Source organism: Tenrec ecaudatus, chromosome X, assembly GCF_050624435.1.
Source record: "Tenrec ecaudatus isolate mTenEca1 chromosome X, mTenEca1.hap1, whole genome shotgun sequence".
Lineage (NCBI taxonomy): Eukaryota > Metazoa > Chordata > Mammalia > Afrosoricida > Tenrecidae > Tenrec > Tenrec ecaudatus.
In genome coordinates this window covers 117,817,579-117,833,975 of record NC_134548.1, presented here as the reverse complement: position 1 = coordinate 117,833,975, position 16,397 = coordinate 117,817,579, and the positions used below count along the sequence as shown (strand labels likewise).

At 42.3% G+C, this 16,397-nt stretch overlaps 1 protein-coding gene and 1 non-coding gene across 2 annotated transcripts in view; both read right to left on the bottom strand.

Moving 5' to 3' along the window:
- DCX (doublecortin) overlaps positions 1-6,210 on the bottom strand; it is a 141,259-nt gene extending 135,049 nt beyond the window's left edge. The window contains exons 1-2 of the mRNA XM_075538440.1: positions 5,998-6,210; positions 5,265-5,650 (exon numbers count right to left, since the gene is read on the bottom strand). Of these exons, the coding sequence (XP_075394555.1) occupies positions 5,265-5,650; positions 5,998-6,155 (544 nt within the window). The 5' untranslated portion in view covers positions 6,156-6,210. The remainder of the gene's footprint in view (positions 1-5,264; positions 5,651-5,997) is intronic.
- Positions 6,211-8,427: 2,217 nt separating this feature from the next.
- Positions 8,428-8,592, bottom strand: LOC142435483 (U1 spliceosomal RNA). The gene has a single exon (XR_012781530.1). It is a non-coding gene; the product is annotated as a U1 spliceosomal RNA (small nuclear RNA).
- Between the last annotated feature and the right edge of the window lie 7,805 nt (positions 8,593-16,397).

Here is a 16,397-nt window from a genome sequence, read left to right as displayed (position 1 = left end):
CAAATCCCACCCAGGAAAGTGACCTCCGGAAACTGATAAAGTCTCCGAGTTTGAGCATTTCTATCTGTAAATCAAAGAAGGTATCAGAGTAAGTAACTCTATCTCTTTCATCCCTATACATGTCTAAGGAAAATTTTTCTTCTTTCCATCCCCAATTGGCTTTAGCATTATACGATCATGCTTTAGGAAACAGTGTGACAAAGCTAGTGTGGTGATGACAGGGGAAAGAAATAATGCTCATCACTCAAGACTTGCGACTTCTACTACTAGAAAGACATCTAACAAGCTGCTTCTCCAGATCAAGGCTTCCTTGTTAGGGCTTGGCAGACTTCTGCTGCCAGAGCTCAGCGTGTCTTGCCTGTGTAGCTGTCTGGCACTTGAAGTTGGGTGATGTGCGTTGCACCTTTACGCAGCTGGGTTCCCATCTGGCCACAGCTGCCAGCGGGTCATTTCCTACTCTATGCAAGCCTAGAGGAAAAGCTGGTTTCAGAGCTGAGGAAGGTGACAATTTTGTGAAATTGGCTATCTAGGGGTGAAGAAAAAGGGAAATGAAGTCATGGAAAGCCAGCTGCACAGGCAGGAAGGGAGGGAGCTGTGAGTTCAAAATGATCTCATGACTACCTCCCTTCACTTTCAGGAGGACCCCATTTCCAAAAGCATTAAACATCTCCTCTGTGTAAAGCCACTTCTGCCTGGGGCTTCCTGACTCCAGAAGACAAATATTATAGGTCACTCTGTTTTATCAAGACACCTATAAGCAATGCATCCCTCCCAGGTATCTTAAAATTTTCCTCTTTGGTAATGAGCTTGCTTCAGTGGGTAGAGGCCATATTGGCAAGAAGGTGGTTTTATTTTCTTGGAGTACATGAGCTACAGAGAAGGAACTGCATCATAGCTAGTGTCTCCATCCAGCTCAGATTTTCCAAAGTCATCCCAATTGTAAATATTCTGTCTCATGATCTGCTTCATAATGTTTAAACTTACCTCAAAGTGGCATCAGACAGACGGACGCCATAAACAATAAACATAATATACAATGAACATTGACAATGCCTCAAAAGTTAATCTGGTGGTGTAGCGAGTGACGAGTTGGGTGCAAAACCACAAGCCTCTCATGGGATGACAGACGGGACTTTGTATTCCACTTTAGATGTACAGTCTCAGAAACCCATAGGGGCAGCGCTACCCTATCCTGCAGGGTTGTTCTGATTCAGAATGGACTTGGGGAATTGAATTTGTTTTGTTACCTTTTTTTTTGAGGGAGAAAGGTTGATCTAACTATTCAACATAAGGAAGTGGGGGCGGGGGAAAGGAGTAGAGGCTCTTTGAGGAAGCAGAAGGATTCTAAAATGGAAGAATATGCGCTCAAAAAGGAAAAGCTACCAGAAGGATTTCATTCATTGACCTACATCTTACTTGGTCTCACTAAGATCTAGGTAGTCCTAAGGAGATGTGGGAAAGCTAACATCAGCCATCTGACTTTGGTCCAAAATTCTTCCCTTGCTACTCTCTGTCTGCAGCAGCAGAGACTAGATTGGAGCCTTTAGACAATGGGGTGCCAAAAGGCCAGCGGGATTACAAACCAATTACTTTTTTTTTTTTAAATTCATTCGATTATAGAATCTATCTTTCTTAATGTAGTTATTTAGAATTAAAACATGTGCTATGCTCCAATCAAACAAATAAGAATTTATAAATACTTAGGTATTCTCACCATTGCAGTTAGCTAAAGGAGACCATCATGATCACCTAAGCCAACACTTCCAAAGCCTAAGTATTCCTAGGAAATACCCAAGGGGTTTTGAAGAAACAGATTTCTTGGCCCTATACCTGGGTATTCTGCTTCTGCAGGTCTAGGGTGGAACCCAGAAATCTGTTTTGGTTTTTTTCTGACTCTGCAAGATTCAGAAAGACCATTATATTTTGAAACCACTGGTTATCTCAACCTCTCGAGAACATCATCGCTGTCATGATTGTTATGGTAATAAACAGAAATGAAAATGAATGACAGGTTGATATATGGTGCAACAGGGATAAACCTCAAAACATTATGCTATGTAAAAGAAGACTGTTACAAAGGAACACAGATTACGATTCCATTTACATGAACTGTCTGGAAAAGGCAAATCTACAGTGCTATTGATGTGGGATTAGCTAAGACTGAGAAGGTTAGGGAAAACAGCGAGTGACAGTTGGGTTTATGGATGAGAGTTGGTTTACGGTTTTCTTGAGAGGTGTGTATGAAAATAGTCTAAAATTCTATTATGGTGATGGTTGTACCACTTAGTCTCTTTTCTGAAAATCATTTTAACTGTGCACTTCAAATGGATGAATTTTATGGAATGCAAAAATGCCTTAATAACAACCATCATAATGCTGTTTAAAATAAAGATATTATCAATCACAGTGATGTTACACAATGACAATACAAACAATAATAGCTAACCTTTATCGGAGATTCCCAGCTAAGTATTAAATAAAATACTACTAGTTCATAGCCAGGGAGAAAGCTGGGGCTTTCTAGTCCCATAAATAATTGTAGTCTCTGAAACCCACAGGGGCAGTTCTACTCTGTCTTATAGGGTTGCTACCATTTGCCTTGATGGCAGTGAGAGGGAGAGACTTCATAGCTGCTGTTATATTTAATTCTCCAAACGGTTATTCTCATTGTACAGATGAAAAAAATGAGGCACAGACAAATTCTAAATGATTTCTTCCCCCAAAGTCACACAAATTAGCAGGTGGCGGACCTTTGCTCTGAATCAAAGTTTGTGTGATTCCAAAGACTTTCCTTCCCCATCATAATCTTCTCCTTCTACAATTAGAACACAATAGTTGTGCCTTCTCATTGAGATGTCCCCAAGCTTTGTTCAATTGGAAGCCTCATGAGAAGCAACATGCATGAATTCTTGATCTTTCATGAAGCTTCTTCCAAAGGAAGTGATGATATTTCTGTTCCCCATAACTAGATGCATGATTTCTAGATACAGAGATAATAAGTGTTTCTAAAGCACAAAATGGAAGAGAAAAACACCCATTTTATCTTCCCATCTCATCCCTGGGTCCTTCCCTGGTTTTGGCTATATGGTCTTTGGAAAAGCCACTGTAGCTTCTTTGTAGATGATTGACAATTAAATTCAACTGAGCCCCAATAACACTCTACATAGCATGGGATTCACCAGGAAGCACCCCTGCTCCCTGGAGTGGTAGATGAGAGGCATCTGGTTCGGCAGGGCTCAAAACAACTCAAGGGAAAATCTGGCGATTTTTTTTTTCTCTCCAAAATTACATTTGTTAGCACTAGTGAATTGAGAGTGTTTATCAGTGTTTACCCTCCAACACACACAATGCACACACATCCAGAGAGACAAAGCAGTATCAAGGGCTTATCCTTGATTAGGATGAAAAGACAAAAACGGATTGTGAGGAGGAAGGAGCTGTGCATAACACCTCTTTTATATTAGACTCCAGAATATTCTAAGTCCTGTTCCTAATACAATGCCACTTGCTCCTGCCTTCTTCCCCAGCATCCACTGTGGTGTTTAGGTGATCACAGCTAATGTTAATGAGGACCTATTTGGTGACTCACACTGCTTTGTTTGTGAAAGTTACTATAGAGAATGCCTCAAATTCAACTGAGGTATGGATTTCACAGTGACAAAAGATACACACACACCCAATTGATTACTTTGTTGGACAGCTCCCTCAATTTCTCCCTAAGCCCCTGACGTTTGGCCCAACTCTTATTTTAACGATTGGTGCGAAGGGCAGCCAGTTCTTCAGTTGTCAGGAAAGCCCTAGGATTAACCTCTTCCTGGCCATTGAACACATAATCAAATATCCCAAGTCTCCTTGGTGTTGCTGTTCAAGGTCAGTTATATAGAGAAAACTTAAAACTGAACCCTGAGACCCAGAACCAGCAGTCACATATGGACAAGGCCCCTTAGATCCTAACTGGTCCCCATCACTTAACCTGGCATCGAGAACTGCAGCTACTTGAGAGAATGGTAGTCTTTTACCAGGGAAAGTCTGCATGCTCCTTTGTCTAGAAACACACCAAACCTAGAAGCCGTGAGGCGGAGGCTGGGCACTCCCACACCAAGTCACTGCATGTGCGGTTTCTCCTTCATGTTGCTGGCACCCAATTTGCTTTCCATGGGGATCTGCCTGCTCTAAGCTCACCTTCCTTTGCGCAGAGAAGGAAGCAAGTGGGGTGGGTGGGAAAGAGGATTGGGGGAGGGGAGGGGACACTTTCCTTTTTATTGCTCTCGCAGGCTGTCTTTTCATGCATTGCATTAGTTAACGCAGATCATATATGTTATACCTTTCCAATTTAAATGTGCAGGCAGAAAAGGACCCTCAGTATTGATTGACTGGAGAGTCACCTATGAAGGATGCGGCCCAAGGTCCTGTCTCTAAATGACCACAAAGAGCCTTGAGAGCCGAGCAGTTTCTGGCAGGAGTCTGGATTTTGCCTGTTGTTTTTTTTTTTTTCTGGTGGCTATCCAGGTTGTTTGGCTTTGCAGCAATTTTCTCAGCAAACTCAAATCTTGTCAGTTGAAATACCAAAAATCTGGAGAGGATTTAAATGGTCTTAGGTGCAGAGAGTCCTAATTTGATAGGAATGATCTTTATTTAAACACCAGCTATAACCTACAGCTTTCTTTGGTATTCCATTCAGTGACCTCAGCCTTAGGACACACCCTGAAGTGAGCCTTTTAGAAGCAACAGCTGGGCAGTGGCCACTTACCTAAGCGGACAATCCGCTGTGAATATGTCCAGGCAGTCCTGCTTTTACGGTGCATATTCCCAGTGAGGTGCACTTCATCAAAGAGTCTCTCAGCAGTTCAAAGGAAACGTGAGTGTAAAATCTTCTCTCTATCAACCCAAGCGACTTTCCTTCTTTGTCACACCCCCCCCCCCCCCCCGCCCCAGTGATTACATAGTCTACTCCAATCCTGTTACTCAGAGCTAATTAGGAACAACCTCTAGCATAAATGCCACCGTCCTGAGTTTTCTTTGTATGCCCTGGCAGAGAAGCACAATGTATCACCACCACCCCGACACCTCCACCCCGGCCACAAGAGACTGAAGGCCAGCAAGGGTGGTGGCCAGTAGCTCTGTAGAATCAGAGGGCTGGGCATCAGCCCGATGTTTGGACTAACACACCTCCTGATTTCTCTCCATGAGATCCAAGCAATAGAACCATAACCCACAGTGGCACCTCCCCCCAAGGACCACCGCCCACTCCTTGAATTACCTACCTTCCTCCAGTTCGTCCATGCTCCCGATCTTCCTGGATCCATCAATGGTGTAAATGTACCGTACTCCCTGAGGCAGGTTGATGTTGTCAGACAGAGATCGAGTCAGGTCAGCCAGCAAGGCGTCGAAGCTGCGAAAACGGTCAGAGGACACAGCGTACACAATCCCCTTGAAGTAGCGGTCCCCATTGCGGTAGAAACGTACCTTCTTGGCTTTCTTCTCGTTGCTCAGCGCCTGCAAGGTTCTGGTTCGGTAGAAGCTACAGTGGGCGCTGTGCGTGGGACTAGGCAGCCCATTCATCCTTGAGCCTCGCATGTTCCTGGATGCCTTGTCTCTTTCGTCAAAGTGTCCAAAATCAAGTTCCATATTTTGGTGGCACTTCAAAGACCTGCGTATCAGAGAGAGGGATTGGGTGGGGGTGGGGGGCATGGGAGGGAAAGGGAGGCAAATAAAAAAGGGGGCGAGAAGAGAAGGTGGGGGGGGGGAGGAGGGAGGGTTTTACGTATTAGCCAGATCCAGACCTGCGATCTGCTGCCTTTGAAGAGAACTGGTTGAAAAAGCCCGTGACCCATCTGCTGCTTACCACAGACCTGCAGAAATATTGATCTTAAGAGAGAAGGAGGAGGGGCTGTGGGGCTGGGGGTTGGGGTGAGAGAGAGAGAAGGGCGCACTTTGGGCACAATGCCAAGCACCGGGGAGGGGGATTTTGGAATCGCTTTAAACCCCAAGACTTACTGACAGTGGCTCCTATCAAATTGTAACTTCAGGCTAAATGCATTACAATGGGCATCTGTTTCCTCGCCCAGGCCCACATGATGAACAGTTGTAAATGAATTCCTAGCCCGACAAAATTCCCCTTGAAGAGAACAGAAGGAGCTAGCCAAGGTTAGCATCCAGCTTGGGAAGCAGTCTCCGCATCTCAGTACAATGACTATGAAGGGGAGGGTTTTTAATTTTATTCCAAACCCCCTTTCTTACTCTAATGTGTGCATCCCCTCCCCTCCGCTCCCCCCACCCCAAGAATAAGCTAGGATTCGTGTTTAAAGGGACAGCCTCCAGGGAATAGCCAGCGTCTTTGTGCTTTTCATCAAACCCTTTCCCCATCAGGCTGGTGCAGCTATTCGACATTTATAAGAAATATGCTGGGGAAAAAAAGAAGAAGAAAATAAAAACAAGGAAGGATTAGGTTTTCAGTTATTTGATATTAAGTTATAAACTCCTCTTCTCTTGGATACCATTGAGGCATCAAACCCCCCCCTTTTTTTCCTTTTCCTTTTTTTCTAGGTGCCTCATCTCCTTCCCAGCCTTGCAGCCCCACCCCTGAATACAATCATTTAATTGTTGAGAGATTCCCAAATGAGCCCCTGAACAGCATATGGGGCCTCCAAGAGCAAGCACACCTTTCATTGTTCTGGGTGTCTAGCAGGCAATTCATTCCAAACTTGTCGATTGCACAGGTGTGTGAGCTGAGCAAATGATGGGCACCTGTCACGCTTCCCTTTCCCCTCTACTGCTGAATAAAGACAATTCAAAAATCCAGACATGAAATCAAATACAACCCAAGAACCCCTGGTGCCAGCTAACGTAGTGGTAACCTAGGCACAAATCTGTGGACATGCATCTCACAGATGGGCATGCGGGGACTCACAAAGCCAGCAGGGCTCAGCTGCTCCCCACAGCCACATGGAGAGATGTGCTAGGGAGCAGGAGGACAGAAGACCAGGCAGGACTGGTGCCTAAGACGTTTGCTAGGCTCCGTCCCTCCCTTTCTTCCAATGTCACCCTGACCTGTGCTGAGCTCAGCATTGTCTCTGTCGGACAACCTGCAGTGGTAAGAGAGACCCCACCTCCTCAAGACAAGTAGCAAGCATTTCCCCAGGTCAGCTCTGCTTTGCTTCAGGATCAGGGATGGTAATATTCTAAATCGACCATCACGTTGAAAACAAAGAAATGTCAAACTCACTTTGCCAAAGGAAAATCCCAGGTACAGGCTTAGGACCAAATCCGATGGAATAAAGGAAAGGATGAAGAAGAACAACAACAAAAAATGGGAAAGACACAGACAGAGAGAGCTGGAGAGCGAGCTTTGCCTTGTGCTTTTCCCGGGTGACATCTGTTTCGGTCTGCCTGAAAATCACTGCAAAGCCCTACTCACCGGTTTTCTGCTGCTTGGGTGGAGATGCTGAGAGAAAGAAAACCAATCTCTCTATGCCTTTGTTGTCTGAGCTCCAAGCAAGAAATTCCTGCCAGGGTGGATAGATGCCTTCTAGGTCCTAGTGCCTTGTCCAGCTTCTCCCCTGTAACTCAGGCTTCGTGAAACACCCCCCCCCCCCATGATTAATTACAGGCTTTTTTTCTCAACTCACAAGCTGCATTAACAGTTAGAAAGGTTTCATTTATAACCAACCGGAAATTTCAGGGTAGCAAAAAGATTGCGCAGGCAAGGTCAGAATGCTCTAATGAGCAATATGCTAGCCCTTTCTTGTAGAGAATTGGAAATTTCACTTGGCCCAAAGCTTGGCCTAATCTGCCTGTGGGCCAGATTCAGCCATCCAAACCAGGCTTTTAAGATTGTAGCTCTCTCCCTACATGCTCTTGAGAGAAAACAAACCTATAAATACTTTTTTACTCATTCATTCAATAACTAGTTTTTCTTTCTTTTTAATGGAGTTAATGAAGCAGATGGAAATGGAGCAAGAAATAAATAAATGGGGAAAGAGTTCCAAATTCTCATGGAGAATGCTGTTGAAAGGGGCCCCAAAGGTTTTTTTTTTAATTTTGGTGAATGATATGACCTTTACCTCCAGTCTGACGGTTCAAGTCCAACTCAGGGACCGTTGAAAATGAAGCAGGTCTGAGCACTCCAACATAAACATGAATAGATCTCTCCTGAAGTTGCCCATTTGCCACGGGTTGTCTTCATTAGATTCAGTGTGCTAGGAAGCGCAAGGGAGCATGTCACTGAAACTCACTGGATCATGCAGATTCCACACCAGCCTTACCATGCAGTTCATATGTCACGGTCTTAAGCATATCTGTAACCATCTGGGTCCCATTTTTACTTGGTTTCTAGGAAGCTCAGAGCTAATAGTATGTTCATTAGTGACCTTATAGATGGTTCCTGGTATGTACAATCAGTGGTCCCTTTTCTTTTTTTGCTTTTTACAGGGGAGAGCGCGGACGCAGTTCCCCACTACCACAAATTCTGCAGTCGAGTTTCCCTCATTTGGGGAAATCGCAGGGGTCAGCACATCCGGAGTGCAATGGATGAGCCTTGCCCCTGGGAAAGCCACCTTCATGATCATGGTATCTCCCCTGCCAGGTAAGTATTAGCCCTCTCTTTTCTATTTAGCTGTCCATCGCTTTAGATTTAAGCATGTTCTGTGCATATATTTTACTGTAAATGGCCTCAAAGTGAGATAAAAATATTGTCTCCCTTCTCTGCAAGGTGTGAGGTCAGGAAAAGCCGAAGCTATTTATGCTAGTTGGGTAGACAGCCTCACGCAAGAACATCCATGTCCCCGCAAGATGTTACTGCTGCTCTCTTGGTTCCTAAATAAGTACCTTGCAGGAGTGCATGTGTCTGCTCTGTTCTCTGCCACGCCTGTGTGCCTCACATTGTAGCAGAGAACTGTAAGGGGGTGGAAGCCAGGAGACTTGGTCTCATATACTTTGGGCATGTGATGAGCAGAGACCAGTCCCTGGGAAAGAATATAGTGTTTGGACAGAGAAAAAGAAAAAAACTGTCAAGGAGATGGATTGACACAGGGGCTGTAAAAGTGAGCGCCTCCGCAACAATGATCTGAGGATGGTGCAGGAACGGGCAGCGGTTCAGTTGGTCATAGCTAAGGTCACGGTGAGCAAAAACTGACTCCGTGGCACCTAATAAGAGCAGAATCTGAGAAACAAATACATTCTAAGCAATGGTAGACTGGGGCTTCCAATTTATCTTCCCTGCAAGGCTAATGCCTTAACATTTTCTTTCTGAAAATATCAGAAGGATTCAATAAATATACAGCAAATGATTTTGCATCAGAACAAAAAATCACTTTATTTCTGGTGAGGCTGTAGGAATGAATGGATGATAATATCTCACACGAATGCCTTGGGACACATTTTGTGAAGCTTCCTCATGGTAGAGGCTTGACAACACTCCTGTGGCAGCTGAAGGATATTTTTAGGGTCCAGCACAGGATAGATTACTTTGTGGTAGATACGCCAGAGAGCAGAGGGATGAACAAGGTATTACTATTTCCCACTGGGTGGTATGTGGATATTAAAAGGTGCTCTTTAAAATCAGAAAGAAAAAAAAAAGACATGATGAATTTTAAGACACGATGGCCTAAACAAAAATAAGCAGTTCTCCTTATCACAAGACTTCTCAGCGCCTTCAATATACTTAAATATGCCATAAGTCTCCAAGAAGACAATTAAGTACAGAACCCACGACTCTGTATAAGTTTCCAAGGCTGGAAATCATTATGGAAGCAGATAGTTTCATCTTTCTCCAACAGATGAAACTGGAGGATTTGAACAGTCAACCTTGTACTTTGCAGCCCAAACCTTACCTGACAGCACTGAGATACCTTAGTACAAAGTGCTCTCTTTATGCCCCTAAATCATAGGTTTCCCCCCTCCCCCACCACCCGAGTATCTCCTAGGCCAATATTCTGTGGGAAAGCTTTTTCAAAAATTGACTAGATTATCTCATATAGATCTTTCTTTTATTTTTTTAAATTAAATGTTTTAAATTGCTCTTTTTATTGGGGGCTCTTAGAGATAGTATAATAATCCATAAATCAATTACATCAAGTGAATTTGTCTAGATGCTGTCATCATCAATTTCAAAATATTTTCTATCAACTTGAGCCCCATGATATAAGCTCTTCATTCTCTCCCTCCCCCACACTACCACCCTCATGGGCCCTTAATACATTATATATATATTCATACACACACATTCATATTTACACCATCGATGTATCCCTTTACCCACAGTTCTGATGTTTGCCCTCCGTGAAGGGGATTATACATCCATCATTGCTTTCAGTTCTCCCTTTCCCCCATCCCTTCCCATATAGATCTTTCTTTTCAAAGAATTCTCAGCTATTCACCAAACTTTTCTTTTTCGCTTTCTCAGAGGAGAAGGGTTACTCGAGAAAGGAATATCTCAGGCGTGAATCAAGTGGGAGAGTACATATTTCTGTATGGAAGTCATGATTAAAGATGCTCAGTAGAATAAAAAGGAGGGAAAAACATGCAGAACCCTATGGTGGCAAATGTAGAACTGAGGCCCTTATAGCACTTACCCTGTGCCTCATCCCAGCCTTCATTGCAGATTGCAGGTCAAATGTAAAGAAATCAAAGATCCTAAAAACAAACCTATAGACAGCATATAAATGGAAAAGAGGTTGAAAGTTTACTCAGACCTACAAATAGCCCTCATAGAAGCTGCAGTCAATAAATGAAAGGAGGTTGTGCATTCAACAAATAAGCTGCACAAAACCTTTTTAAAGTGTTAAGGAGTAAAGATATCACTTTGAGGATTAAAGTTCACCTTATTCAAGCCACTGTATTTTCAATCACCTCGTTTGCATGTGAAAGATAGACAATGAATAAAGAAGACTGCAGAAGAATTTATACATTTGAAGTATGTATTGACAAAGAATAATGAAAGTCCCATGGACTACCAGAAGAACAAACAAATCTGTCTTGGATGAAGTACAACAAGCAGACTCCTTAGAAACAAGAATGGAGACCCTTTATCTCACATACTTTGGACATATTATTGGGAAGGATCAGTCCCCATAGAAGGGCTCCATGCTTGGTGAAGTAGAGGGCCACGTAAAAGGACAGAGATGCTCAAAGAGAGGGGGTGACCTAGTGGCTGCAACGATGGGCTCACATATAGTCACGGTTGTGAGGAGGGTGCAGGAAGACAGTATTTTGTTCTATTGTGCATGCAGTTGTTGGGAGTCAGAACCCACAGAGCAGCAACAGCAGTGTCACTGGCCCAGTAACTGCTGAGTATGAAACATCTATCGCTGCATCTTGCAAAAAGTATGAAGACAAAGGCTTAGACGTTCCTTGATGTACTACAATCTAGATTTAAATTTAATAAACTACATTTCAAAAACAGGGTCATGAAAGACCAGTCACCAAAGGGAAACAACCATTATTGTTCATTACTGGACCTATCAGAAGTACAGAAAGTAGAATCTAGAGTGGAATGAAGTAAGCAAACAGAAAGTGAGCTTGGAGACAATCACAAGTGCATATGCAAGTTGTTTATAGAGGACAGCAAACTATAAGGTACTCGGAATAAATCTAAAAATATGTGCATGACCTTTATTGAAAAAACTCAGAAAACTTTATTAGAGAAAGTAAATATCGGTGAATAAATAAATGCATGGGCAGACCATGGACATGAAGACGCACTATTGTAAGGGTATATCCCTCGTACACAGGGTAATGTACGCTGCTGTTATTAGGTGCATTCTAGTCTGTTATGCCTCAGAGACCTAACAGTGAAACGCTACCAGATCTGGTCCCATCCTCACACTTATTGCTGTGTTTGAGCCCATGGTTGTAGCCAATGTCAAAAACATCTGGTTGAGGATCTTCCTCATTTTCACCGATTTTTTACTTTAGCAAACATCACGTCCTTTTCCAGAGACTGGTCTTTCCTGCTAACAAGTCCAAAGGAGCTGAGACAAAGTCTCACTATCCTCCCTGCTAAGGAGCATTCTGAAGACAGATTTTCTAGCTGTATCTCCTCCAAACAGCTTTGTTTTATTTGCTGGCAACCCTGCATCCTTTTCCATATTCTCTGTGAACGAACTGTTTCCAATGCACCAATTCTTCGGTAGTGTTCTTTACTCTTTGTCCCACTTTCACAGGCATGCACACACCATGGCTGGAGTCAGGGGCACCTTAGTCCTCAAAGTGACATCTGTGCTCTTTAACAGTTTATTTTGTTTTTTAAACATACGTTTATTGGGGGCTCGTACAGCTCTTATAACAATTCATACATCAATTGTATCATGCATATTTGTACAGATATTGCCATCACCATTTTCTAAACAGTGGTTTTCTATTTGAGCCCTTGGTATCAGCTCCTCTTTCTCTTCTACATTTTAAAGAGGTCTTGAGCAACAGATTTGCCTGCATACACACAGTTAATTGTTCTGGAATTTCCATTCTTCATAATGTTTTCTGTAGTTTGTCTTTGCACCAATAAAACTCAAGTAAATACCTTTCTGGTATTCTCTTGCTTCAGCCCCAATCCATCTGAATTCAGCAATGATGTACTTTACTCCATGTCTTCTTCTAGATCTGCCTTGAACTTCTGGCAGCTTCCTGTTGATGGAATGTTGTAGATATTTTTTAAATATTTCAGAAAATTTTAATTGCATGTGATATTATTGACTGCCTGATAATTTCTGCATTCAGTTGAGTCACCTTTCTTTGGAATGAGCACATATGTTGCTCTCTCCAAGTAGGTGTTCAAGGAAGCTGTCTTCCAAATGTCTTGGCATAGACTAGTGAGTGCTTTCTATGGTGCCTCAATTTATTGAAATTTTTCAATTGGTATTCTATGAGTTCCTGGGATCTTGTGTTTCATGAATACTTTTAAGTGGAACTTGGACTTCTTCCTTTAATACCATAAGTCATTATCATATGCTACTTCTAAAAATGGCTGAATGCTGACCAATTATTTTTTACAGCGACTCAGTGTATTCCTTCTATTTCATTTTGATGTTCCCTGCATCATTCAATATTTTCCCCACAGAGGCCCCTCATAACATATCTCAACTCTTGTAGTTTTTCTTCAGCTCACTCAACCTGAAGTATGTTGAGTGTGTTCTTTTATCATTACTAAAAGATCATTTTATTGGGGGCTCTAACAACTCTTAAAACAATCCAGATATCAATTATATCAAGTATATTTGTACATATGTTGCCATAATTATTTTCTAGGCATTTACTTTCTATTGAGCTCTTGGTATCATCTCCTCTTCCTACCCCTCTTGTGATCACATGATAAATTATAAATTATTATTATTTTCATATTTTACACTGAGCTTGTCTCCCTTCCCCATGATTTCTGTTGTTTGACCCCTGGAGAGGGGTGGGGGTGGTTATGTGTCAATCATTGCGATCAGTACCCCCTTCCTCCCTTCCTGTCCCCTTCTTCCCCTTACCTTTCTGGTATCGATAGTCCCATTCCTGTTCCTGGATTCCATATGTTGTAAGCTTGTTTCTTTCTCTTTTTAATTAAAGCATTTTATTGTGAATTGGGTGAAGGTTTAATAGCAGATCATGATTTATTTGGCCTGCTTTGAGCATCATGCTAATTTTTTTAAATCATTTGCACTGTGTTTTGTAAAGGACAATAAACATTGGGAAAATTATTTTATTGGGTGTTCGTACAACTCATCATAATACATACATACAAACATTGTATGTCAAGCACTTTTGTACATTTGTATCCCTCATGATTCTCAAAACATTTGTTTTCCACTTGAGCTCCTCATTTTTGCCTCTTCCTCCCCGCTCCCCTCTCTCTCATGTACCCCTGACAATTTATAAATTATTATTTTGTTATATCTCACACTGTCTGCTGTCTTCCTTCACCCACTTTTCTGTTGTCCATCCCCCAGGGAGGAAGTTATATGTAGATCCTTATAATTGACTCCCCTTTTCTACCCCACCTTCCCTCCATCCTCCCAGTATCACCACTCTCACCAGTGGTCCCGAAGGGATCATCTGTCCTGGATTCCCTGTGTTTCCAGTTCCTATCTGTACCAGTGTACATCCTCTGGTCTAGCTGGATTTGTAAGGTAGAACTGGGATCATGATAAGGGTGGGGTGGGAGCTCTGGTTTATTGGACTTGAGGCAATGGTTTGCCAAATTGTCTGTTGATCAAGAGAGCCATCAGGGACACTTTCTGTGACCTGCCAGTATTGAATTCATTATTCTCAGCAACCATAAGGATACTGTCTTCTTGTTGATCTTAGGTTCATCAGTCCCCTTAGCTCCATGAGTCAGGAGAAGCTTCCAGTCTAACATTTGGCACATACACTTAGAACTTTCTCAGTCTTGTAGTTGATTGTTTCTACAACTGTGTCAGCCATTTTCTTGACCTAAATTTCAGCCTCTAAAACATGTAAGCATCACTGGTTTTTCTTCCCTAGGTGACTCATTCTAACATACAATATTTTCATTTGTGTAATATGTATTTGAATAAGGAAAACCATAGAACAATCAATGTATCTGAATTTTGGTGTTGGCAAAGCATATTGAAAGTACTATTGACTTCCAATAGATCAAACAAATATGTCTGGGGAAAAGGACAAACACAATGCTCCTCATCCATAGAGATATTGAACAATTGGTGAAAGAACTCTTGCATTGCTAAGAAAACAAAACCAGCAAACCAAAACACTCTCTGGAGTAACTATCTTGGGGGACCTGATTAAAGATGGAAGGTACAACAACAGAAATGAATTTCCTGATTTTCATGAGGATGATAAGCATCCAAATATGGTAAAAGTCAAGATGCTAGCCAGTTACAACATTGATAATGGTAATCATAAATGGTTTAAATCATAAGCCTATTTGTTGATGATTTATTTATCTTAGGGAACCCAGAGCTGAAATATGGGGGTAAACTATTAAAGTCCTAATTGATCTGATTAAACAAACAAACTCTGTGTTTGCAAAGAAAGGTTTAGAAACCATGGAATGAAGGTAGTTCCTGGAGGGCAAAGGGGGACAGATAGTGACCAGATAGCTTCCTGTAACACAATCACAACTGTATTCTAGGTTGTGTTTTATTTCCTAGTCTTCCCTAAAGGAACTTTTCACCCACTATCAGGCAAACCGATCACTGAGGAAAAGAAACGTGAGGACTTTTAAGGTATTATTGGACATCTGCTCTCAGGGAACATGAAAGCTGGACATCCGGAATGCTACTGCAACCCACCAGTGGTAGAAGGGGGTTATGGACAGTAGGTGACAGATGGAATTTTGGGGCAAATTCTTCTCATAGTGGATCCAGTGCATTCACAAATTCATCCTGTGGATATTTTCTTAGTTTCTGGTTGTAGTTTAAATAAAATACAGAACAATGGTCAACACTGGCATAGAGGCATTAAGTGAACAATATGTGGTAAGAAGGGCCAAGTTAAAGATTATGAAATTGTCCATCTCTGTCTAAATACAGGCATGTGCATATATAAATATATATATAATGATAGGGAAATAGCTCTATGTACATATATTTATATGTTAAGTATCAAGGTAGCAGACGAACATTGGGCCTCTATTCAAGTACACTCTCAATGAAAGAACACTTTGTTCTAATAACCTGGCATTCCATGATGCTCACTTTCCCGACATGATTGCTGAAAACAATATGGGTGCATTGAATATGTGGTGAAGAATGCTGATGATGCCTGGCTATCAAAAGATATAGGGTCTGGGGTCTTAAAGGTTTGAAAACAAACAAGAGGCTATCTAGCTGAGAAGCAACAAAGTCCACATGGAAGAAGGACGCCAGCCTGTGCGATCATGAGGTATCAATGGGATCAGGTATCAGGCATCAAAGACCCTGAACAAAAAATCATATCAATGTGAATGAGGGGGAGTGCAGAGTGAAGACCCAAAGCCTGCCTGTAGACAATCGGACATCCCCATACAGAAGGGTCACAAGGAAGGGATGCGTCAACCAGGCACAGCATAGTTCTGATGAAACACAATATTTCTCTGGTTCCTTGAGGCTTCCTCACCTCCCACTATCATGATCCTAATTCTACCTCACAAACCTGGCTAGACCTGGGCATGCACACAGGTGCAGATAAGAACTGGAAACACAGGGAATCCAGGACAGATAAACCCCTCAGGACCAATAATGAAAGTAGCAATACCAGGCAGGGAGGGGAAGGTGTGAGGAGAAATGGGGAAGTGATCACAATGATCTACATATAAGTCCTTCCCTTGGGGATGGACAACAGAAAAGTGGGTAAAGGGAGACATCAGTCAGTGTAAGACATGAAAAAATAATAATTTATAAATTATCAAGAGTTCGTGAGAGAGGGAGGGTGGGGAAGGGAGGGGTAAAATGAGGAGC